This window comes from Berghia stephanieae, chromosome 4 (genome assembly GCF_034508935.2).
Source record: "Berghia stephanieae isolate SIO BIC M18660-M18661 chromosome 4, UCSD_Bste_1.3, whole genome shotgun sequence".
Lineage (NCBI taxonomy): Eukaryota > Metazoa > Mollusca > Gastropoda > Nudibranchia > Aeolidiidae > Berghia > Berghia stephanieae.
The window spans coordinates 52901159-52925024 of record NC_088363.1 but is presented as its reverse complement, the minus strand read 5'-3'; the positions used below and the strand labels follow the sequence as shown (position 1 = coordinate 52925024).

At 37.6% G+C, this 23866-nt stretch overlaps 1 protein-coding gene and 1 long non-coding RNA gene across 2 annotated transcripts in view; one reads left to right on the top strand and one right to left on the bottom strand.

Annotated features, from left to right (window-relative positions):
* The first annotated feature begins 677 nt into the window (after positions 1 to 677).
* Positions 678 to 16100, top strand: LOC144970803 (uncharacterized). The gene is made up of 5 exons (XM_078910826.1): positions 678 to 1050; positions 4296 to 4407; positions 7097 to 7238; positions 10362 to 10517; positions 12599 to 16100. Exons 2-5 carry the CDS (start codon positions 4318 to 4320, stop codon positions 12793 to 12795), a joined length of 585 nt encoding a protein of 194 aa, XP_078766952.1. The 5' UTR covers positions 678 to 1050; positions 4296 to 4317; the 3' UTR covers positions 12796 to 16100.
* A 5472-nt stretch (positions 16101 to 21572) lies between these two features.
* Positions 21573 to 23866, bottom strand: part of LOC144970802 (uncharacterized) — a 50693-nt gene continuing 48399 nt past the window's right edge. The window contains exon 5 of the long non-coding RNA XR_013645026.1: positions 21573 to 23335. This is a non-coding gene — a long non-coding RNA (uncharacterized LOC144970802). The remainder of the gene's footprint in view (positions 23336 to 23866) is intronic.

Here is a 23866-nt window from a genome sequence, read left to right as displayed (position 1 = left end):
TTGGTTTCTATAGTGTTAACTGGGACAATAGCCATTTATTACTACCCTAAGGAGAGGACACACATGGAGCATACATAGGCCGTCGACCACAGCACGCCTTCGTCCTATATCCTGCGCTGTCATTTCCAGTTCTTTCCAGACGGTTCCTATCTTTGTATCTGCACTAAGGTCACATCTTTAGGTTTTCCTCTTTGAAACAACATCAACGAGAACAACAGAGATCATAAACAGTGCATAAAATCATTTCCTTTCTTCCCGCCGTTGTTTGTTTGTCCGTTTATTTATTTATACATTTTTGTTTATGTATTTGTTTGTTTGCTTGTTTGTTTGTTTGGTATGTTCTTATAGGTTCTTTTAGATATCAGATTCAACACATTTCTTCTATCCACCTCTTTCTGTAGACAGGAAATACTAGAGAGTGGTGGGGACTAGATGAAGGTTGGGATTGTAAAATACTCACGAAAAGGGTAAAATGGGTTTCTTTAGCATCTCTTAAAATGGAATAATATGTTATTCGGATTGTAAAAACCAATTCCTTTATATTGAAGATCTCATCTTATGTCATCAAGTGAAATGAAATCATTCAGCCGTGACCATAAATTTGACCAGTATGAGATAGGGACATCACCTGAGCAATCATGTGTTTATTGTGATAGATTAGTTGGAGTGTTATACTCACTGGACACAGACATTTCGTTTAAGTACCTTTCGTCATCATAACGATTACTGATTATTTTGTTTTCGATATTAAGAACTCATATAGTTTTTCAAAAACATGATTTGAATTATAAAGTGCTTTGGCTTATATTTAAATAAATTGTCGCTGGAATTTTTCGTCATACAAGTACTATTCTATTTCATTAGAGTTTTCACGAGAATTAATGACTATGTTGTCGTGTTGAACTATTGTTAAAGTTCAGTTGGATGTGATATAACTATTTCATTTCGTTGTGACTGTTTTTAAATAATGAGAGTAAAATTGAGGAAATAAAGATGAAAGCAAGGCGGATGGAATTGCAATAATTAACGTCATTTCACGAGTTCATAAAAGTAAGTGGAATTGTTTTTACAATATATACACCAATATATACAAACAAACAATCAAAAACACACACACACACACACACACACACACACACACACATATATATATATATATATATGTATGTATAGTTAGATAGTCATATGGGTATATATATATATATATATATATATATATATATATATATATATATATATATATATATAATCGAATAGTCTTTCACATTTACTGCACATTCACACTAAATTCATTTCGTTTCATCGAGCTATATTTTGTCATAAAAGCAAGTCAAGGACAGGTCACCTGCTAAGCGTCATTTTTGTGTTCTACTCATTCGTTCCTGAAACGTGTTAACCAGTTTGTTGCCGTACTCTGGAAAAATACGTATTTGATATTTTGGCCATAAATCTCGTAAAGCACCGTTGTCATCGTCACTATAATATGCAATCATTTGTATAAGTTGCGAAATGTGAAACAATTAAGACTTTATCATCGTCACCATAATATGCAATCATTTGTATGAGTTGCGAAATGTGAAACAATTAAGACTTTATCATCGTCATCATATGCAATCATTTGCAAGCTCAAGGAGAATAGTGAATGAACAAATTGCCTCTATGAGAGAACAGACAAGGCACAGGCCAATATCCTTGTATTTATCAGATTTAAAGCATGCACTGGGATGATCATATTATGTAAAACTCTGACGGAAAGTAGTGAGAAATCTGCACAAGTCCTGATTGGGTAGAAGTATTCTATTCATTTAGAGAGTTACAAATTGTAAAAACCTACAAAGCACGTGGGAATAGGGTTCAATAGTGGTGACGTGACGTCACTTCCCTCGTAAAGACGCATAGTAACTTAGTAACTGGTTCTTTTGTATAAATAAAATAACTAAAATATTAAATGACCAGTATCATCCACAAAGACCATCAGTTATTATGTCAGAAAGAAGTGGTCGCCCTTTCTCTATTTCAACGAAAACAGAGAGCCACCGAAAATCATTTCTGCCGTCCAGTATTAGGCTTTATAACAACAAGCAATAATCATTTTATACAATTATTTCGCATTTTTACTTTCAAAAAATGTAAATATTAAATTATTAATTTATTTGTTTTGCAATCTTTTCAATTTTTAATTTATAGTGACAGTTTTGACTATTTTACAGTGTTGGAATTATTCATATTATAAAGCGCAGCTCTGGTTATGGAGCTACTCCTTTTTCATATATACATCCTATTTCCATTGTATTTTTATCTTATTATGTAAATTATAACACGTCTGTACAAAAAATTTCCTTTTTGGGATGCAATAAAGTATTATTATTATTATTATTATTATTATTATTATTATTATTATTATTATTATTATTATTATTATTATTATTATTATTATTATTATTATTATTATTATTATTAAACTATCAGGAAAATGGCGGACGCCCTTATGAAAGTGTATCCAGAGGAGAAAGCATTATAAATCTGATCATGTTTTGACTTTTATACATTCTGATCACATGACATGTGAAAAAGTTCTTGCCAGAAGAAGAATGAAAAGTACCGATTTTCTTTGTTTAGAACCAAGCTGCTCGTTGATGGGCGGACGTGATATTACTCTTTTGAAGCCTATTACTTACCCAGGCACCAGTATTTCTATTCTTATTAAAGCGGCATTGGGACTAGTCTTAATATCATGAAAAGCTCTGAAGGAGATAAGTGAGAAAAACCAGCAGGACCCCTTTTTCAATAGAACTATTCCTTTAAAGCCTCTGGGAATTACTTATCTACTTAGATCTATCATCCTCCTGAGGAATAGGCTGACAACGAGAGACCTCAACCCTGGGATTATCTTTTCAACAGCCTCAAAGTAAAAGACACCTTCGGCACACCGTTTGGCCAGGTGTTTCTCGGCCTGCCTTGATTCCTCTTGCCCCGGGGGATTTGGGTAAACGCTTGGTGGCTGATATTGTGTGTATATGTGTGTGTGTGTGTGTGTCTGTGTGTGTGTGTGGGGGGGGGGGGGGGTAGTGTGTCCTATCCAAATTTGGTTAGATCATCATTCAAAGATTTGTGTTTCTGTTACCTGTTACGTATTGAAAAGAAAAAAAATGACCAGAAAACGTCCTTCAACTATCGATCGATTTAAATGTCCTTCAGCTTGGCAAAACTCTCAAATCTTTGACTTAGATAGACCTCGAGAGGTCCCAGGTTTGAGAATTTTTGCCAAGATGGTTATGAGGGTAAAGACGAGCTGACTAGCAGAACATGAGATAAATTTTGCCCTAGAGGAAATATCGCAACATTGAAAAGATATTGACAGTTTATAGCGGTCAGAGGGAGCTGTGAATGTGTTTGGGCACATTCTTAGATGGACTGTCAGTGGAGCAACAGATTAACTTTCTCCTTACCGAACATTTTCTGGATTTTACCAAAATGTCATAACGATTCATCACAAAATTGATTTCTTTACATTTTAACTCAGAAGCAAAAAGGACATACTTAACTTAATTTTGTGCAGAATAACAAGCTTTACAAAACAGCATCAAGTTCTTATGGCTATAACAAAGATTTTTCTCCAAATTTTGTGATTTACAAAATAAATTTGAAAGAGAAAAATGTTCCTTGAATCGTAACGAATGTGACGATTTTCCTTTAGTTGGTACGGAGAGGGTTAATAATCATTAAGTAAATCTCTATTTTTCGAACTTCCTTCGGACGGTTCCTAACAAATGTCACACACTTGATGAAACTCTGCAATAAATGTCAATTGAACAAAAACTATTTAACACAAACACTTGGAGTCTTAGAAGATATTTTGAAGAGCAAGATAGTTGTGTGTGTGTGTGTGTGTGTGTGTGTGTGTGTGTGTATGTATGTGTTTGTGTATTTAAAAAAAACAAAAACAAAAAAACAAACAGATATTTATAGTTACTTTGCACGATTGAGTCTGATATTTTGGAAGTTTGGGAGCTATACAATATTTCACCACCACCAACATCACCACCACCACCACCACCACCACCACCACCACCACCACCACCACCACCACCACCACCACCACCATCATCATCATCATCATCATCATCATCATCATCATCATCATCAACAACAACATAATTGTTACTACTATTACTAAAATATAAAGATTTTGCATCATAAAATAAACACAAACAAACAAACAAGCAAACAAACAAACAAAAGATTTAATCAAAGGTTTGATTGCAACGATCGAACTCTATCTTCTTCTTGACTAGATCGATCACCACAGCTTTGAAGATGCACCGGTTCACCCCTCGTATTATTTATCAACGGTCCAAGGTTGACGTCGTAGCGGTTGTATCTTTCGTCACGGCCACTTTGCTACAGGTAAGAGAAAAAGTTCGTATGACTCATTCGGACTAAGTCCATCTGTTAAAATCGTTCAATATTTCATGGCAATATCCTTTTAAAAAATTAAAAATTGACCTTTATATAGCGCAATATCCATTAATGTGCTCAAAGCGCTTTACAAGGGGTCCCTGGTCAATAGCAACATTTAACATGTAGGACGGGACATGCCGCCTGTTAGGCGATATTACAATTTTTCGGACAAAGACACCGCTGCTAACGGCCAGGTACTCATTTTACACATGAGTACGGTGAGATAATGTGAGTAAAGAGCCTTTTCCAAGGACTCAACTATGCCCCGAGCGCGAGGCTCGAACCCAGGACCTTCCGATCCGAAAGCGATTGTCATACCACTAGACCACATAGCCGCATCTATCTTACTAATACTACAAATGCAATCGTCGTTGCCAATACCACCATGGGAACCCATTTCCTACTGTACCATCATCGAACCACAACCAGCTCAACCATCTCATCTTATAATTATAATAATATACCCCCTTCTCCTCCTTATCGTCTTTCTCCTTCTCCTCCTCTTTCTCAATCTCCATGCTCCTCCTTTTCCTACTTCTCCTTTTCCATCTCCTCCTGTTTCCCCTTCTCCTCCTCCTCCTCCTCCACCACCACCACCACCTCCTCCTCTTCATCCTCCTCCTTCTCCTACTCTTCCTCATCATCAACATCATTATCATCATCATCATCATCATCGTCGTCGTCGTCAACATCATCATCATCACCACAACTACCACCACCACCCCCACAATCACCATCACACTAACCCTAACCGCCATAACCACCACAACTGTCATTACTACCAATTGTCGCCTATTACCTATTTAAAATCTCTCCTCCTATTACCTTGTAAAATAACTCAGGACGAATACGAAATCACAATATTTACCAAAAAAAATCATTTATTCTAAATCATAAAATCGCGTGAATGAAAATAAGAATAACCGTTTATTTCGCTTCCAATTATAACCTTATTCTAATGATTATTCCAATCTTAATGTATCCACGCAGTATTTTAGGGGGTGAATATCCCAGAAGAAATGCTTATTTACATTTAATTTGACGAAAATTGCTATTACAAATGCTAATTTTGTAATGATTGACCAATTTCAAGGCACTCATCTCGTAAACAGAAGAATATTTTCACACACACACACACACACACACACACACACACACACACACACAGAGATACGCACACATTCGTCTATTGAATAGAATGAATTTACCATCACATCTATCACTGTATTGCTCAATATAATGGGGTAAGTAAAGCTCGGAAAAGAGTGGCAGAGTAATCTATCCTGGTAGATGGAGGGAATACCCGAAACTTCCGTTACGTCCATAGCATTCTCATCTTTAATAGCGTGTACTTACCACCATATCAAGCACTGAATTGTCCCATATAATGTATTTAATTGTAATGTAATGACGGTAGCTGATGAAAGGGAAACCCAAAACGTATACATAATTCGTCCTGAAATAAAGCGGACATTGACCATACTGTTATCACCATTTACAGATAATATAACTTTATAACGACACATATCATATAATATTTCGGGTCTTGAGGACTGAATAAGCTAAGTGTACGAGATGAGGCGACCCTAGTGTACGACTTAAAGAACCCGTCTGACCCTAAAGTAACTCACACAGCTACCAGAGACACATGCTAATAAGAACTGGGGGGGGGGGGGGGGGGGGGGGGTTCTTAATTGGTTTTTAAAAAAATTGGCGCCTCTAAGTAATAGATACTTTACACAAGAGCGAATTGTCTACCAGAGTCCTTAATGTACGGTATGAGGAGACTTCACTTTAAGATAACTAAGAAAATATGTCATAAATAAATAATCAATTTGTATTAGTCTTTGACAACTCAAACTTAAGTCATTGATTATCTAAACTGGCATCCCTATTGATATTCCTAACTGTAGACTGGGCTCTAAAAATGATGATCATGATGATGATAATAATAATAATAATAATAATAATAATAATAATAATATAATAATAATAATCATACGTAATATATATATTATTATATCATTATTATTATTATTATTATTATTATTATTATTATTATTATTATTATTATTATTATTATTATTATTATTATTACTATTATTATTATTATTATTATTATTATTATTATTATTATTATTATTATTATTATTATTATTATTATTATTATTATCATTATCATCATCGTTAATAATAATAATAATAAAAATAATGATGATAACAATAACAATAGCAGTAGTAGTAGTAGTAGTAGTAGTAGTAGTAGTAGTAGTAGTAGTAATAGTAGTAAAAGTAGTAGTAGTAGAAGTAGTAGTAGTAGTAGTAGTAGTATTAGTAGTAGTAGTAGTAGTAGTAGTAGTAGTAGTAGTAGTAGTAGTAGTAGTAGTAGTAGTAGCAGTAGTAGTAGCAGTTGTTGTTGTTGTTGTAACAGTAGTAGTAGTAGTAGTAGTAGTAGTAGTAGTAGTAGTAGTAGTAGAGTAGTAGTATAGTTGTGTAGTAGTAGTAGTAGTTGTTGTAGTTGTAAGTAGTAGTAGTAGTAGTAGTAGTAGTAGCAGTAGTAGTAGTAGTAGTAGTAGTAGTAGTAGTAGTAGTAGTAGTAGTAGTAGTAGTAGTACGTCTTTGTTTTGATCGACAGATAACTGGTGTGGCGACACCAGGCTGGGCCCAAACTCCAGATGTTTTGGTCGGACTGTTCCATTATTGTGGCAAACTTACCCTCGATCGTCGGACCACGTCAATGAGGGAGTGTGCCTTGCTTCCTGACATGGGTGATATAGGTAATAATATCTATGTGATAATATTTATAATATTATAAATTATGGGTTTATGTAAAAAAATATCTAGTGGGCAAAGTCAATTAACCAACTTATTTATCCATCCACCCATTTATCTTTCTCCATCTATCTATCTATCTATCTATCTATCTATCTATTTATCTATCTATCTATTTTACAAACTATCTGTCAATCTAATATCTATGTAATAATATTTATAATATTATAAATTATGGATTTTCTATGTAAAAAATATATAGTGCGCTAAGTCAATTAACTAACTTATTTACCCATCCACCCATCTACCTTTCTCCATCTATCTATCTATCTATCTATCTATCTATCTATCTATCTATCTATCTATCTATCTATCTATCTATCTATCTATCTATCTATCCATTTATCTATCTATCTATTTTACAAACTATCTGTCAATCTATCTGAGGGGTAGTGTGTCTCAGTGTTATAGCCTTTGCTTTGTACTCAAAAGGTATTGAGTTCGACTGCTCGCCGTCTCGAGCAAGTCATCTCGCCCTAACTCACTTTGCAATGCTGCACTGTTGCTGACGGTTGGGTTATTCCAGTCTTTCTTTTGGAATAGACCCTACTAAACACATGTTTCCCCTTAGATTGATAATGGGATTTCTATCATTTTTCATCATGTTATTGTTACCAATTTATTTATTATCACAATTGGCGGACCATGGTGTTTGTGTGGCTATGTGGTTTATTGGTATGACACTCGCTTTCGAATCTGAAGGTCTTGGGTACGAGCCTCGCTCGGCGCATAGTTCAGTCCTTGGAGAAGGCTTTTTACTCACATTCTGTCACCGTACACTCAGGTGCAAAATGAGTACCTGGAAGTTAACAGCGTTGTCTCTATCCGAAAAATTGTAATATCGCCTAACAGGTGTCATGTCCCGTCCTACATGTTAAATGTTGCTCTTGGACAGGGGCCCCTTGTAAAGTGCTTTGAGCGCGTTTAGTGGATATTTCTCTATATAAAATCTCAATTTGTTATTTATTTACATAATCCATTGAACTAGCTAGATAGATCAAACATATTATAAAAATAATCCGGTCACGATAAACACATAACATCGTTAAAAAGCAATTTCCCAAGACAAGATAAATATAAATTTAGATTTTTTGTTGTTGTGTGCCACAAATAGAAGTTGTGACAACTCAGTAATCGAACTTGTTGATAAACAGATCATGTAATGGGTAGTAATCCAGGAAAATTCAATTAGACGTTTTTCTCGACAGTATTGTAAAACTAGTGGGCTATTCTCTAGTACTATTCTCTAGTAGTATAACCTCAGATCCAGTATCATCACCATGTCTTTCTCCTTCTCCTCCTCTTCCTCCTCCTCCTCCTCCTCCTCCTCCTCCTCCTCCTCCTCTTCCTTCTTCTTCTTCTTCTTCTTCTTCTTCTTCTTCTTCTTCTTCTTCTTCTTCTTCTTCTTCTTCTTCTTCTTCTTCTTCTTCTTCTGTTTCTTCTTCTTCTGTTTCTTCTTCTTCTCCTCCTCCTCCTCCTTCTCCTCCCCCTTCTCCTCCTCATTCTCCTCCTCAACCCTGACCATCATTCTCCTTTATAACTGCATTGCTTTCTTTCATTTCCTTGTCTTCCTATTCGTCCTCCTCCCCCAACCATTTTTAGTACTCTTATTTCTCGTGTTCCATGCCAACTACAACATATCTCCAAGTCTTGTTAATCGGAATCATTAACGTGCTAACACGCCAAATTCAAACAATTTGGTCGCTTCTATAATAAAATGATTACAATTATAGTCAAATCCATACAAATACAGACAATGTTATTTGTCACGGTACGACTAGGTCTGATAATCGAACGCTATTACGGGCTTGATTTAACATTGTTTTGATGGAATATATTGTGTCGCGTTGAGAGTATTTCCATTACACTAATGAGCAGACCTGCCTACTGCCACGAACAAGCCGCAGTCCTACGAATTTTTTTGCTCCAATCTCGTGGCTTCACAAATATTTTTTATTCAATAAAATTTGTTGAAAAATAAGTTTTGGTGCCAGAGCAAAGAATTTGATATGTTAAAAAAAAACCCCACTTCGTACAGATTGAAATGTTGTGAATCTAGTTATGATGTCTTCTATTTTTTCCGCCCTGAAAACTACAAACATATACAATGTCGAGCTGGCAGGTCTGACAATGAACCAATAACAACTGGGAAGAAAAGTGTGATGTAAAAAATCATCTGGTTCCTGTTTCATTGAAAGTGTAAAACCGCTCTTCCGAAGGACTGGATAGATACATACCATCTATAATTCATCTTCTGGTGTCAGAGTGATGGTATCTTATTTCTTAGTCTAAATATAATATCCTGGTTGTCAATAAAGATCATCCATCCTCATTCTATTGCTTCCTATAGATAGAATGAAGTTTACTTCACTCGGGTCTTTGTTATTGATTTTTGCCATCCACATTTATGAGTAATTCTCACTTAACTGTATTATCCAGACTACAAAAGTTCATGGTTACAGAGGATTTGTGTGTGGGTCCATTATACTTCCGGATGGCAATGTTGTGAGCTTCTTAGCCAAGCGCACGCTATCTATAATCCTAAATATCTGCCTATGTTTTCTGCTACTGAAATAGTTATCCAGCGCTATGTAACCTATTCATTATTAGTGTCCCGAAGGACTGACGACATACACACTCCCAGGGATTTAGGAACCAAAAGCATAGCGGGTTTGATGTCACGACTTCTCTTCCCTATGTGGTATAGTGCTATGACACTCGCTTTCGGATCGGAAGGTCCTGGGTTCGAGCCTCGCTCGGCGCATAGTTGAGTTCTTGAAAAGGCTCTTTACTCACATTCTCTCACCGTACTCAGGTGTAAAATGAGTACCTGGCCGTTAACAGCATTGTCTTTGTCCGAAAAATTGTAATATCGCCTAACAGGCGTCATGTCCCGTCCGATATGTTAAAGGTTGCTGTTGACCAGGGACCCATTGTAAAGCGTTTTGAGCATATTTAGTGGATATTGATCTATATAAAAAGCTCATTAGAAAAAATGGATCATCAGGCCTGCACATAATTTCGACCAGAACCTGATCAAACCAATATTTTGTTTTGTCTAATTCCAGAGACGTTGCACGTCATCCAATCAATGACCATATTAGGTGTGTTCCTGGCAGGTGTGTCGACAATTCTCTTCGTCCTTCACATGTGGATGATAACACAGTATGAGAAAATCACAGCTACTGTCATCATTATTTGTCTTGGTTTTGGAATGATATCAGGTAAAACGACACAAAACCGGGGTGAAAATTTTGGAAGCAGGCTCTCGTGCGGCTATGTGGTCTAGTGGTGCGACACTCGCTTTCGGATCGGAAGGTCCTGGGTTCGAGCCTCACTCGGCACATATTTGAGTCCTTGGAAAAAGGCTCTTTAGTCATAATATTCTCTCACCTGCTTAGGTGTAAAATGAGTACCTGACCGTTAACAACGTTGTCTCTGTCTGAAAAAAAAGTGTAATATGTTACGTTTTGCTGATGATCAGGTATCCCTTGTAAAGCGCTTTGAGCACGTTTAGTGGATATTGCTCTATATACAAGCTCAAGTATCTGGTGCAAGATAAATAATCTGAAAAAGCGTGTATGAAACAGACAAAGTCAAAAGGAAAAAAAGAATGATACCCCCTCCCCCTTCCTCCCCCAAATAAATCAACTCGTCTCTATGGTAACCGTTGTCTGACCAGTATTCAGTGGGTTTGAGGTTTGATGATCAATGGGCATGATCTATATTACATTTCCATGTCCCTGAGGTCATTGGTCACATTGACCTACATAATGACAAGTGTTCACAGTTTTTGAAATATCTACCATCACCATTTTGTTCAGATTGACACATGGGTATGCTTACAACTTTCATGAACAAAGCAGCGTGTTTACATTTCTGAAGAAATACCCAATCGTTAGACAGCAACAAATCATGTGATTGATGACTTGGTTGGACGAAAACATGAATATAGATCGCTCCCATTGGCGCAAGCTGATTTTTTGGGATGACTCTGCTTTAACTTGTTAGACACCAATTTTGGTGATGCACGCAATGTAGAAGAAGACAAACTGTATGACATCACCACCACCTCTATTAATGACAAAACGACTAATAGTTACAAAGATCTAAAACCACGTGTATGAAACAGTGCCAGACAAAGCAAGAAAGAAAATTACAAGAGAAACAACTATCCCAAAATATCAGAGGTAATCAAGAGGTCTGAGGTTCAATCCTCAGTCGAGGCAGGCAGAACGTTTGGGATTTTTTTTCTTGTATTTTTCTTTCTCACCGTACCTGACACGGTTTCATACACACTTTTTTAGATCTTTATCTTAAACCAGTATCTGCTCCCTAATCTGTCACTTAAATTTCCACTTTGGACAAATCCGACAGCTCAGTTGGTAGAACACTCGTTCACAATCAAAGGGACCGAGATCGATACCGAGATTTTTTCTTTCCCGTCTACCCAATAGTGCTTGGGCAGCTGGGTCTGTTAGATCTGGCGGAAAGTACTAGCTTCCTATCCAAAGGGTGGCAAGCATTTGATATTGTCCGTTTCACGCTATAGAAATCGGAATAAACTCCGCTCCATGAGCCTAATTGCTCTGAAGGACTACTTTTTTTTCTTTTGGACAAACAAGTTTACTCCATAAATGTTGATAGTTTAAAATAGACCTCCCTCCCTAACTTGCCAAAAATCTCCCTGAGACATTTTGAAGTATTAGGTTTCCACTTTTTGACAAGTTGGTGGATATTTTAATTGAGCGATACCTGAAAAGCTTTCAGTGTAAAAGAAAAGGCGTTTTGTGAGAGCAGCACCTGATTGTGACATTCGAATACAATTCCAAATTATCAATCCACCCTACAAAAACATTCCAAGCGGTATAATATAGATCTATTGTGTTTCCATGCTTTATAAGTCTCCAGTAAGGTGCTCTCATTATGCTTGCGCTCTTACAATCCAAGTTCTTATTCATACTTGAGTAGAGTGGGATAATGTGTCAGTATCACATAGCCAAGTTCTCTTTCACACTTGAGCAGAGTGGAATAATATATGAAATGTGATAGTTGTTACCCATCAGGTCAGTGGCCATGTACAACAACGCTCGACCTCGATACACTTCGGGGCACCTGCCACTGTGCTATTGATGCCACGAAATTTTAACTGAAGGGATCTTGCTCTTTATCATTTTATTTAATAGTTGTGCTTATTCATTTTCACTAATTTATTCTTGAAATAGCTGCCCTTATATACTTTTCCATTATTTGACTGCACTTATCTTATCTTATTTATTTATTTTTTGAAAATTTTAAATTTCAGTATTATGCTGCACCGCCTGTAGTATCGTGTTTGGAAGTATGACAAGACATGCCTACCCCAAAATAGACCAGTCCATCTACGATTTTGATTTCTACTACTCCTTTGGACTGTACATCGCTGGTGGTATTTTACTGCTCTTGGTGGAAATACTTGTCTTCGCAAGAGTCAGGAAACTGACCAGAATGTTGCTTGTATAAAATCGACGCGATCAATTTATTCATCTTTCAAATTTCTTCCAACCAAGTCCTCAATCATGTGGTTTATTCTGCCGTACTCTGGGAAACAAAAACATGTATTTAAAACTTTGGCTAGAAAACTCGTCCTTCAAATATTGATCCATTAAAATGACCGTCACCTTGTCAAAAACTTCCAAATTTAGGGCTGCCGCGAGGTCTTTGTTAAAAGAAATTATAAAGAAACCAATGAGTCAAAATAAAAAGAAACGCTGATCAAACTTGTATTGTGAATTTCAAAAATTGTGAGCAGTCGTCATAATGTTGATAATTTTGGTCTTTTCCTGACATGGTTGATAATCCAAGAACATAAAACTCTATTATAATTCGCACCGACGTAGATACACTTATTTGCAAAAGAAGGGATAGACTAGGCCTAACAACGTTATGAACTCATTGTTGTAATGGAAATATTCGTTCGTACCGATGTTAACTTATTTGCGGGTCTGATTACTCAAATTGTTATGGTCTCATTGCTGTGAGGGAAATACTTTAAAACCGACGTAAAATATTGTTATATTACAACAGTGTTAAAACAAGCCCTACATTTCGTTCTTATTCAGACCTGCTAACAAGTGCACCTCTCGAGGTCCCAGATTTAAGAGTTTATGCCAAGATGAGGGTCATTTTTAAATCAATCGATACTTTAAAGGATGAGTTTTCTTACCACAACCTGTTTTCACACACGGACAACTGTACGTTGCTGTGTCACGGGTCAGAGGCTATAGTGGCTTACACTTCATGTTGGGCCACCTAGAAAAATGAACAGAGGATGTACCAAGTTACACAGACAACGTTGTTTACCAATCTGCCCTCATTAAATGATGGTGGGTACAATATCGAATGAAAATAGTTCTTTCCCCGTGAAATTGCTGGCTTTTTTAAAACTATAGTTGTTGTAATGGAAATACTTTAAAACCGACGTAAAATATTGTTATATTACAACAGTGTTAAAACAAGCCCTAAATTGCGTTCGTTATTCAGACCAGCTAACATGTACACCTCTCGAGGTCCCAGATTTAAGAGTTTATGCCAAGATGAGGGTCATTTTCAAATCAATCAATACTTTAAAGGACGAGTTTTCTGGCCAAATCTTTAAATACTTATTTTTCCAGAGTACAACAACAGTTAACTGGTTAAAAAATGTGTTTGATGACAGTAGGGTAACTATACAACCCATGGCCTCTAGTTTTGTGTTTATAATGATGTTGTGGGGAAAAAAACTACAACTCATAACCAATTGTCTCATTCAAGTAGAGTGCTCTATCAGCTGAGCTATCAGGACACATCTCCTTGTGTATCTGTCGGATTCATTTCCTTTGTGTAAAAGTTAAAAACTATATCCGTTGTGCGAACAATCACCAAGTATTCTAACAGTCTTAACAAGACACACTAGTGTCTTCTATAAAGAAGTGAGCAATACACACGTACATTATGATTTGGAACCAATAATTTATTCCATTATGAATCCCAAATCACGCTCTTCTACTCGAACAATCAGAAATTGAGTTAAAACAGAGCCATTTTAATATCCAACCTTTCGAAATTACTACAGCAAAGGAGAAATTCCAGACTCGGCGAATTCTGACTTAATTGACAGGCATATGAAGGGGAAAACAGTCATGAGAACGCTACGCGAGCAGTTTGCCTTTGTGTATCACAATCGTCTCAAGCCGGTAGAACGACGCATCTGACAAAACCCTTAATTTGTAGGTTTTAATAACACTACTTGCGTCTAGATTCACTATGTGTTTAAATAAAGAGTGGCAGATCTGTAGCACAAGTTGTGCCTTTTCTAAATGAATATTCAATACTGCAAGCTATAGAGTATTTTTCATATTTCAAAGTCTCATGAAAAGTGTGCGGCTATGTGGTCTAGTGGTAAGGCACTCGCTTTCGCATCGGAAGGTCCTGGGTTCGAGCGTCGCTCGGCGTATAGTTGGGTCCTTGGAAAAGACTCTTTACTCAAATTCTCTCACCGTACTCAGGTGTAAAATGAGTACCTAGCGTTGTCTCTGTTCGAAAAAAAATGTAATATCGCCTAACAGGCATCATGTCACGTCTTACATGTTAAATTGTTGTTGACCAAGGACCCCTTGTAAAGCGTTTTGGATATTGCTCTATATAAAAGCTCAAGTTTTTTTAGATTGTTGTTTATTGTTTTTGTTTTGTTTAACATTTGTCGTAGAGCGGACCCCCAAAAAGCCAGACTAAGATGCCTCAGAATAATAATTTCTTCCTATCATCTGGTTAAAACGGAATAGTTATCTTCATTGAGAGAACAGTAGTAGTGGTGCGACCCAGGCATTATTATGATAGCAAGTATCGCAATGTTGCTACGATTCTCTTGATAAAGTAGATCAATTTAAATCAACCTCTCCCTTTAAGATTAAAAGAATCGATACGGATTTCATTTAAGGTGAAATACAATTTCTCTTCAGAGACTTTTAACTTTTTTTTGACAATAAATAATTCACATCAGCATTCACCAGATCAACAAAGTTAATGCAAGTGGAAAAAAAAAAACCCAACAGTATAAACAAAACCATATACAATAAATAATTAAAAATCCATCTTTTGTTTTTCATTGGATGACCTTAATCTGTCTCACTCACGGGATTCTGGTATTGACTTAAGTATTAAAAGATATTCTTATTTTGAAAGTCGATCAAGTGATTCAAAATAGACATGATCAGTGGCGGTTCGCAAGAAGATCAAACAGGAGGACTGATGGTCAGTATTTATCATTTCTGTAGAGGGCACTGGGGGCGGGGAGGGGTGGACTATTTTGACAATATTCACAATGCCAGTTCAGTTCAGTATTTTATCATTTTAAAAAGTTTTATTTCCGTTACCAGTACCCCAATTTATTATGGTCTTCTTGTTATAGTAGAAAAACTCTTAAGCCAAGCAAAATGTTCAGTAAATACTTAGGAAATATAAGGCAAACTAGATAGTAAACCATTTAAATAACGAGACAATTATCTCTTTTATTCGAATAATAAGATGTCAGTCTGACAAGATTAAGAGTTTACAGACATAGATGGTTAAAATTTATTGAAAACTACAAGACGGTATCTAATTTGGCATCATTAGTCGGATATCACCTCTAACAAAATTATAACAGTGAAATTTCTGAATTCCGCGGAGAGACAAGAATGAGCAACCTCAAGTTTATTTTTTGTTCTTTTTTTTTTCACTGCAGCGTGTTTATAAGTTAAAGTCAAATTAACAAAAAAGCGATGCAGTTGTGCTAGCCAAAAAAGAAATGTTTTCTCAACAATAATGCATGCATTAAACCCTTCATGATTAATTAAATTAAATGAACTCTTTATAGCCAGAATTTGAGTTGATGTTCCTTAACACCAAATATTATTGTTTCCACCAAGAGAGTATTCGAAGCGATATGATTCTGATCTCTTTAATGAAGTTCGAGTGGCGTTTCTGTCACTGCGCCCGAGGTGAAACATGTTAGGTTCATTATGTGATTAAAAAACAAAACAAAAACAACCTCGTTGTTAAAGAATTAATATCTAATTTACGTCACTCGACTTATAAATTAAAATCGGATTTAAAAAATATGCCTACGCATTGCCAATTGCAAAGAGCGAGTTTTACATTGTCAGGAAAATATGAAGAGGGAAATTCGGCTACAGCTATTAATGGCTCAATTGGTAGAACGCTCTTCTCACAACTCATAACTAAGGGACTAATTTGTACACTCCTGATCCCTCTGAGCAGTAGTTGTTGGGTAGTTGGGTCTTTATATCTGGCGGAAGGCACTAGCTATTTGTTAACATCTCTATTCAAGGGACAGTAGGCAATGGTTACTTTTATTCAACCTCACGGGACTTGGAATAGACTCCTCTTCCACGGCCTTGGGGCCTCACAATAACTTTGGAACCGTGTATCCTAGATCTAAAAGTACGGTCTCATATTAAACTATTTTTAAAGGCCTATCTGTCTATTTAAAAATTGTTATTTACTTTTGAAAAACTATCAAATATGAAGCAATTGAGAAGTTCTTACTTTCGATTTGAAAGTGCCTACATAACGTATTTCCGGAGTTCGAATTTTACTTTTTAACAAATTAACTTTCCATTAGGTAAATGTGGTAGAATCGCACGCACATGAGCAAATGGGACGAAATAAGTAGAAAGAAGAAAGAAATCAAACAATGATGGATCCTTTTATGGCAGTTAATCATATTGTAAGTATCGATACCCCTTGGGCATTAAACATGAAAGAGATAAGCGGTGTGTCTTTTTTACGAAACCCGCCGAAACCCGCCGAAACCCTGCGAAACCCTGCGAAACCCGCCGAAACCCGACAAATCCCGACAAAGTTATGGGAAGTAGGTGGCACTGGGGAGTGAACCCAGAACTCAGGGAAGTGTACACCATTGGGGAGTGAACCTGGGACTGGGTTTCGGCGGGTTTCGTAAAAAAGAACCAGTGCTTTTTTACGAAACCGCCGAAACCCGCCGAAACCCGCCGAAACCCGACAATATCCAGCAAAGTTATGGGAAGTAGACAACTGTGGGGAGTGAACCCGAGACTCAGGGAAGTGTACACCAGTCGGGAGTGAACCTGAGACTAAGGTTATCGGCCGGTTTCGGCGGGTTTCGTAAAAAAGAATTAGTGCTTTATTACGAAACCCGCCGAAACCCGCCGAAACACGCCGAAACCCGACAATATCCGGCAAAGTTATGGGAGTTTGGCAACAGTGGGGGTGATCCTGGGAGTCAGGGAATTGCACACCAGTGGGGAGTTAACCTGGGACTGTGTAAAAAGGATATCAGTGGGAAATAAACCTGGGACTAAAGGGAGATGGATACCATTGAAAGTTGAAGCCGGATATGGGAGTTGAGTACCAGAGGAGAATGAACCTGACACTATAGAAGGTGGGCGCCAGTGGGGAGTGAACCTGGGACTCAGGGAATTTCACACCAGTGGGGAGTTAACCTGGGACTGTGTAAAAAGGATTTCAGTGGGAAATTAACCTGGGACTAAAGGGAGATGGATACCATTGTAAGTTGAAGCCGGATATGGGAGTTGAGTACCAGAGGAGAATGAACCTGACACTATAGGAGATGGGCGCCAGTGTGGAGTGAACCTGTGACTCAGGGAAGTGCACACCAATTGGGAGTTAACCTTGGACTGTGGGAGATGGATAACTGTGGGTATCCGAGCAGAACTATAGGAGTTGGGTACCAGAGGAGAATGAACCTGACACTATAGAAGGTGGGCGCCAGTGGGGAGTGAACCTGGGAGTCAGGGAATTGCATACCAGTGGGGATTTAACCTGGGAATATGTAAAAAGGATATCAGTGGGAAATAAACCTGGGACTAAAGGGAGATGGATACCATTGAAAGTTGAAGCCGGATATGAGAGCTTGGTACCAGAGGAGAATGAACCTGACACTATAGGGGGTGGGCGCCAGTGGGGAGTGAACCTGGGACTATGTAAAAATGAGATCAGTAGGAAATAAATCTGGGACTAAAGCGAGATGGATACCATTGGGAGTTGAAGCCGGATTTGGGAGTTGGGTACCAGAGGAGAGAGAAACCTGACACTATAGGAGGTGGGCGCCAGTGGGGAGTGAACCTGGGACTCAGGGAAGTGCACACCAATTTGGAGTTAACCTGGGACTGTGGGAGATGGATAACTGTGGGTATCCGAGCCGAACTATAGGAGTTGGGTACCAGAGGAGAATGAACCTGACACTATAAAAGGTGGGCGCCAGTGGGGAGTGAACCTGGGAGTCAGGGAATTGCACACCAGTGGGAAGTTAACCTGTGAATATCTAAAAAAGGATATCAGTGGGAAATAAATCCGGCTTCAACTCCCAATGGTATCCATCTCCCTTTAGTCCCAGATATATTTCCTACTGATATCCTTTATACATATTCCCAGGTTAACTCCCAGTGGTGTGCAATTCCATGAGTCCCAGGTTCACTCTCCACTGGCGCCACCTCCTATTGTTTCAGGTTCATTCTCCTCTGGTACCAAGCTCTCATATCCGACTTCAACTTTCAATGGTATCCATCTCCCTTTAGTCCCAGGTTTATTTCCCACTGATATCCTGTTTACATAGTCCCAGGTTCACTCCCCACTGGCGCCCACCTCCTATAGTGTCAGGTTCATTCTCCTCTGGTACCAAACTCTCATATCCGGCTTCAACTCCCAATGGTATCCACCTTCCTTTAGTCCTAGGTTTATTTCCCACTGATATCCTGTTTACATAGTCCCAGGTTCACTCCCCATTGGCGCCCACCCCCTATAGTGTCAGGTTCATTCTCCTCTGGTACCAAGCTCTCATATCCGACTTCAACTTTCAATTTTATCCATCTCCCTTTAGTCCCAGGTTTATTTCCCACTGATATCCTGTTTACATAGTCCCAGGTTCACTCCCCACTGGCGCCCACTTCCTATAGTGTCAGGTTCATTCTCCTCTGGTACCAAACTCTCATATCCGGCTTCAACTTTCAATGGTATTCATCTCCCTTTAGTCCCAGGTTTATTTCCCATTGATATCCTTTTTACATAGTCCCAGGTTCACTCCCACTGGCGCCAACCTCCTATAGTGTCAGGTTTATCTCTCCTCTGGTACCCAACTCCCAAATCCGGCTTCAACTCCCAATGGTATCCACCTCCCTTTAGTCCCAGGTTTATTTCCCACTGATATCCTGTTTATATAGTCCCAGGTTCACTCCCCATTGGCGCCCACCCCCTATAGTGTCAGGTTCATTCTCCTCTGGTACCAAGCTCTCATATCCGACTTCAACTTTCAATTTTATCCATCTCCCTTTAGTCCCAGGTTTATTTCCCACTGATATCCTGTTTACATAGTCCCAGGTTCACTCCCCACTGGCGCCCACTTCCTATAGTGTCAGGTTCATTCTCCTCTGATACCAAACTCTCATATCCGGCTTCAAATTTCAATGGTATTCATCTCCCTTTAGTCCCAGGTTTATTTCCCACTGATATCCTTTTTACATAGTCCCAGGTTCACTCCCCACTGGCGCCAACCTCCTATAGTGTCAGGTTTATCTCTCCTTTGGTACCCAACTCCCAAATCCGGCTTCAACTCCCAATGGTATCCACCTCCCTTTAGTCCCAGGTTTATTTCCCACTGATATCCTTTTTACATAGTCCCAGGTTCACTCCCCACTGGCGCCAACCTCCTATAGTGTCAGGTTTATCTCTCCTCTGGTACCCAACTCCCAAATCCGGCTTCAACTCCCAATGGTATCCACCTCCCTTTAGTCCAGGTTTATTTCCCACTGATATCCTGTTTACATAGTCCCAGGTTCACTCCCCACTGGCGCCCACTTCCTATAGTGTCAGGTTCATTCTCCTCTGGTACCAAACTCTCATATCCGGCTTCAACTTTCAATGGTATCCATCTCCCTTTAGTCCCAGGTTTATTTCCCACTGATATCCTTTTTACACAGTCCCAGGTTAACTCCCCACTGGTGTGCAATTCCCTGACTCCCAGGATCACCCCCACTGTTGCCAAACTCCCATAACTTTACCGGATATTGTCGGGTTTCGGCGGGTTTCGTAATAAAGCACTAATTCTTTTTTACGAAACCCGCCGAAACCGGCCGATAACCTTAGTCTCAGGTTCACTCCCGACTGGTGTACACTTCCCTGAGTCTCGGGTTCACTCCCCACAGTTGTCTACTTCCCATAACTTTGCTGGATATTGTCGGGTTTCGCCGGGTTTCGGCGGGTTTCGGCGGGTTTCGGCGGGTTTCGGCGGGTTTCGTAAAAAGGCACTGGTTCTTTTTTACGAAACCCGCCAAAACCCAGTCCCAGGTTCACTCCCCAATGGTGTACACTTCCCTGAGTTCTAGGTTCACTCCCCACAGCCACCTACTTCCCATAACTTTGTCGGGATTCGTCGGGTTTCGTCGGGTTTCGGCGGGTTTCGGCGGGTTTCGGCGGGTTTCGTAAAAAAGACACACCCAGAGATAAGAAAGGGACCGATGAGTAGCTGAGATTAATATCGATACGTCTACATAAAAATGAGAATCCTGGAGTGACCCAGTATCACTACATTAAAAAGTTGAACGAAATCATGGAAACCATGGAAACAACGAAACAAAATGGCAGCGGGTTAGACTTTCTTACTCGGATCGTAGAATCGCGGAGATGAGATTCAGTTCTCGGATTTCTTCCACGGAAAATTTCCCAACAATGCGTCGATCCTCAGAAACCACGGAAACAATCCGAGGAATCTGAAACCACGAAAAAAAAAAATCCGCGGAATTTGAAACCACGGAATTCTGCGGAACCGCGGAAAACATCGACCCTCTACTAATTAACGCACTATAAGGTAATCACTTGTATACATGATGTCTTTTATATATTGATAAATTGTCTCTGTGTGCCTTATGTACAAAGATAAAGATGTGCATTTGTTTAACGCATTGCCACCATTTTCACTAGAGTTTATGCGATTCATAAATTTCCTACCTCCAAGCGGGTCGTGTAGAACTAAATATCCTTTTCATACAGGAACGATTGCTTGTTATACATTCTTTTACATACGGGCACTCTTATGATATCCGACACCGTCTATAGCCATGTAGTTTTAGTTACTCATCACCCGAATCAAAAAATATGACAGAGACGAATAACTGTGCGTCCAACGCATTGTCTCTGTTGTTGAACGGTCAGTAAAATCAAATTACAAAATAAAATTGTGAAATAGAATTGCTAGAACAGGTGTGAATAAAAATGGCAGTTTTATTTTCAAATTCCAATTATATAACATGAGCTTGTAAGCCAATTTCTTTTCTCTCAAACTAAAACTATATTCATTTCTATTTTCCAATAACTTTTTAGTTCACGGCGACAGGAGATAAACAATCTGTTACCCACTATTTTGAAACGGTATTATGTCAGGATAAACTAGAGGTTTGAAATTAATGTTCAGCTACAAAAAATGAAATAGTGTTAATTTCAATTCGTCACGATGGAAAAATAGATACGATTTCTCAAATTCCAAAACTGAAAATTTGTATTTCTTTTCATTTAAATTTGTTTAATGTCACTTTTGGGGTTGACTTCATCCCGACATAATACCGTTATGGACGGCGGGTCACATTTATTCATTTTCTTTAAAGCAACAACAACAAAACAAACAAAAAAGTAAAAATCACAAAGAGTTGGGTGAGTTACTCGCGTGCGTTTTGTGGTTTTCAAATATGAAGAGCTCATGAAATGATTATATTCATTTTAATTAAATTTAACAATAGAAGTACTTTTCCGACTGCGAACTTGTGTTGAATACACTGCTTATGATATTATGTCTTTGTTGGATATTTGTCTGTCGGTGGGATGGAAAGATTATAGATATAGAAATATATTATATCTAGATATAGAAGCGCATTGCGCATTATTAATTTTGAAAACGTGCTATACAGTTGTTATATATTATCATTATTATATAGAGGTCTTTAGTCCTCGAATCTGGAAAATCAATCCTATTAGATACGTAGAAAGAGACAGTGAATAGATGGTTTTTCATTTTTCAAAAATTGCACTTTTGAAATTAAAAAAATCCGACATTACATTAGTAGTCGTAAGGTGATATTTTATTTATTTGAATTAAGTTAATTTGTCTCTATTGAATCTGTGTACTATCGAAGGTCTCAAAACAAATTAATTTTATGAAGTACTACTCAAAACTATTCAATACATTTATTTATTTCTTCTACTCAAATAAAATAACTGGACCAAATAATTCTGAATAAAAATGCCAACGGAATTTAACGGAATTTTAAGTTAAATCTATATTATTTTTTGTGGTTGAATGTCTTGTATTTTTATGATTAATTGACAAATGGAAGATGAAGGTTATTTCAGACTAAGAGTTTTATCAGTCAAAGGCAAACACAAAATAAATATAATTTCAAATTGACGTTTCGAGTCACAGCATGCTATTTGGAATTCAATTTATTGAAGACGTTTTCAAAACATTTTTTTATAAAGTAATTACAGCTTTGTGATCACAATGATTCATTGCCTGTATCGGGCAATGTTCGATCACCAAAAAAAAAAAAGCAAAAACATAAAAAAAAACAACTTTTATTTTAAATTTTCTAGAATTGATTTCGTTTCAATCTTTAATACATTTTTGATTTGGCCATGATGTAATTTTGAGAAGTAAATTTAGTTTTCCAATTTTTTCTCTCCCAATTTAAAGACAATATTTTTTATTCTGTGTATAATTCAACATTTACATCACCCTTTACTCATTTCGATTATTATTTTTTAATAATATTTTTCGTTATTTGTTTTTGTATCAATAAATAGTTTAAACTTTGTATATGAAATGAGCAATAAATAACAATTGTGAACAAGCGAAATGTAGCACCGCCCTTCTTCTCTCTTTCTTTGTTATCTTTGATGACGCGGATGTATTCTCTCATTCATCATCACTCAGCCTCACAGTCAAAAGATGTCTTCCTGATGTTGATAAAAGACTTTTCTGAAAGATTTTTAAAAAATAAACAAACGAATTATGAACAAGTCATAAAATAAAATATAAAGACAACGCTAGTATTGGATTTTCTTTTATTGTAAACGTAACTACATTCAAGATTTAATCAATACAAAAAAATACTGGAAACGCTTTATTTTTAAAATATCATGTGACACAGCATCTCAATCCGCCATTACGTCGGAATGAACTAGGCGCCTAAAATTGAATTTTTGTTGTTGTCGAAATCATCAAAATTAAGTAATTTTTCTTTTTCTTTTCCCCAGCTTTGAAATTAGCTATGTTTATTCTCCTCAATTTAAATTAAATTTCTCAAAGAGAGGTTTTGTGGTCATGTGATATGGCACTTGACTTATGACATGTAAGTTCCAGGTTCGAATCTCAGTGTTTGTGACACAGTGGAAAAAATACTCTGAAGCCTGGGTCTTCAAAGAAGGTCTCAGGTTTGAGAATTTTGACAATATCTTTTTATTTGGCGAGTATTCAGTAACAACCTAAAGTGAAGAGCATATCAAACAA

Excerpts from the sequence above, each read along its gene's own strand:
- LOC144970803 (XM_078910826.1), top strand. The coding sequence starts at position 4,318 with ATGCACCGGTTCACCCCTCGTATTATTTATCAACGGTCCAAGGTTGAC. Across the intron at positions 4,408-7,096 it reads TCACGGCCACTTTGCTACAG|ATAACTGGTGTGGCGACACC; the intron begins GTAAGAGAAAAA and ends TTTGATCGACAG. Across the intron at positions 10,518-12,598 it reads TGGTTTTGGAATGATATCAG|TATTATGCTGCACCGCCTGT; the intron begins GTAAAACGACAC and ends TTTAAATTTCAG.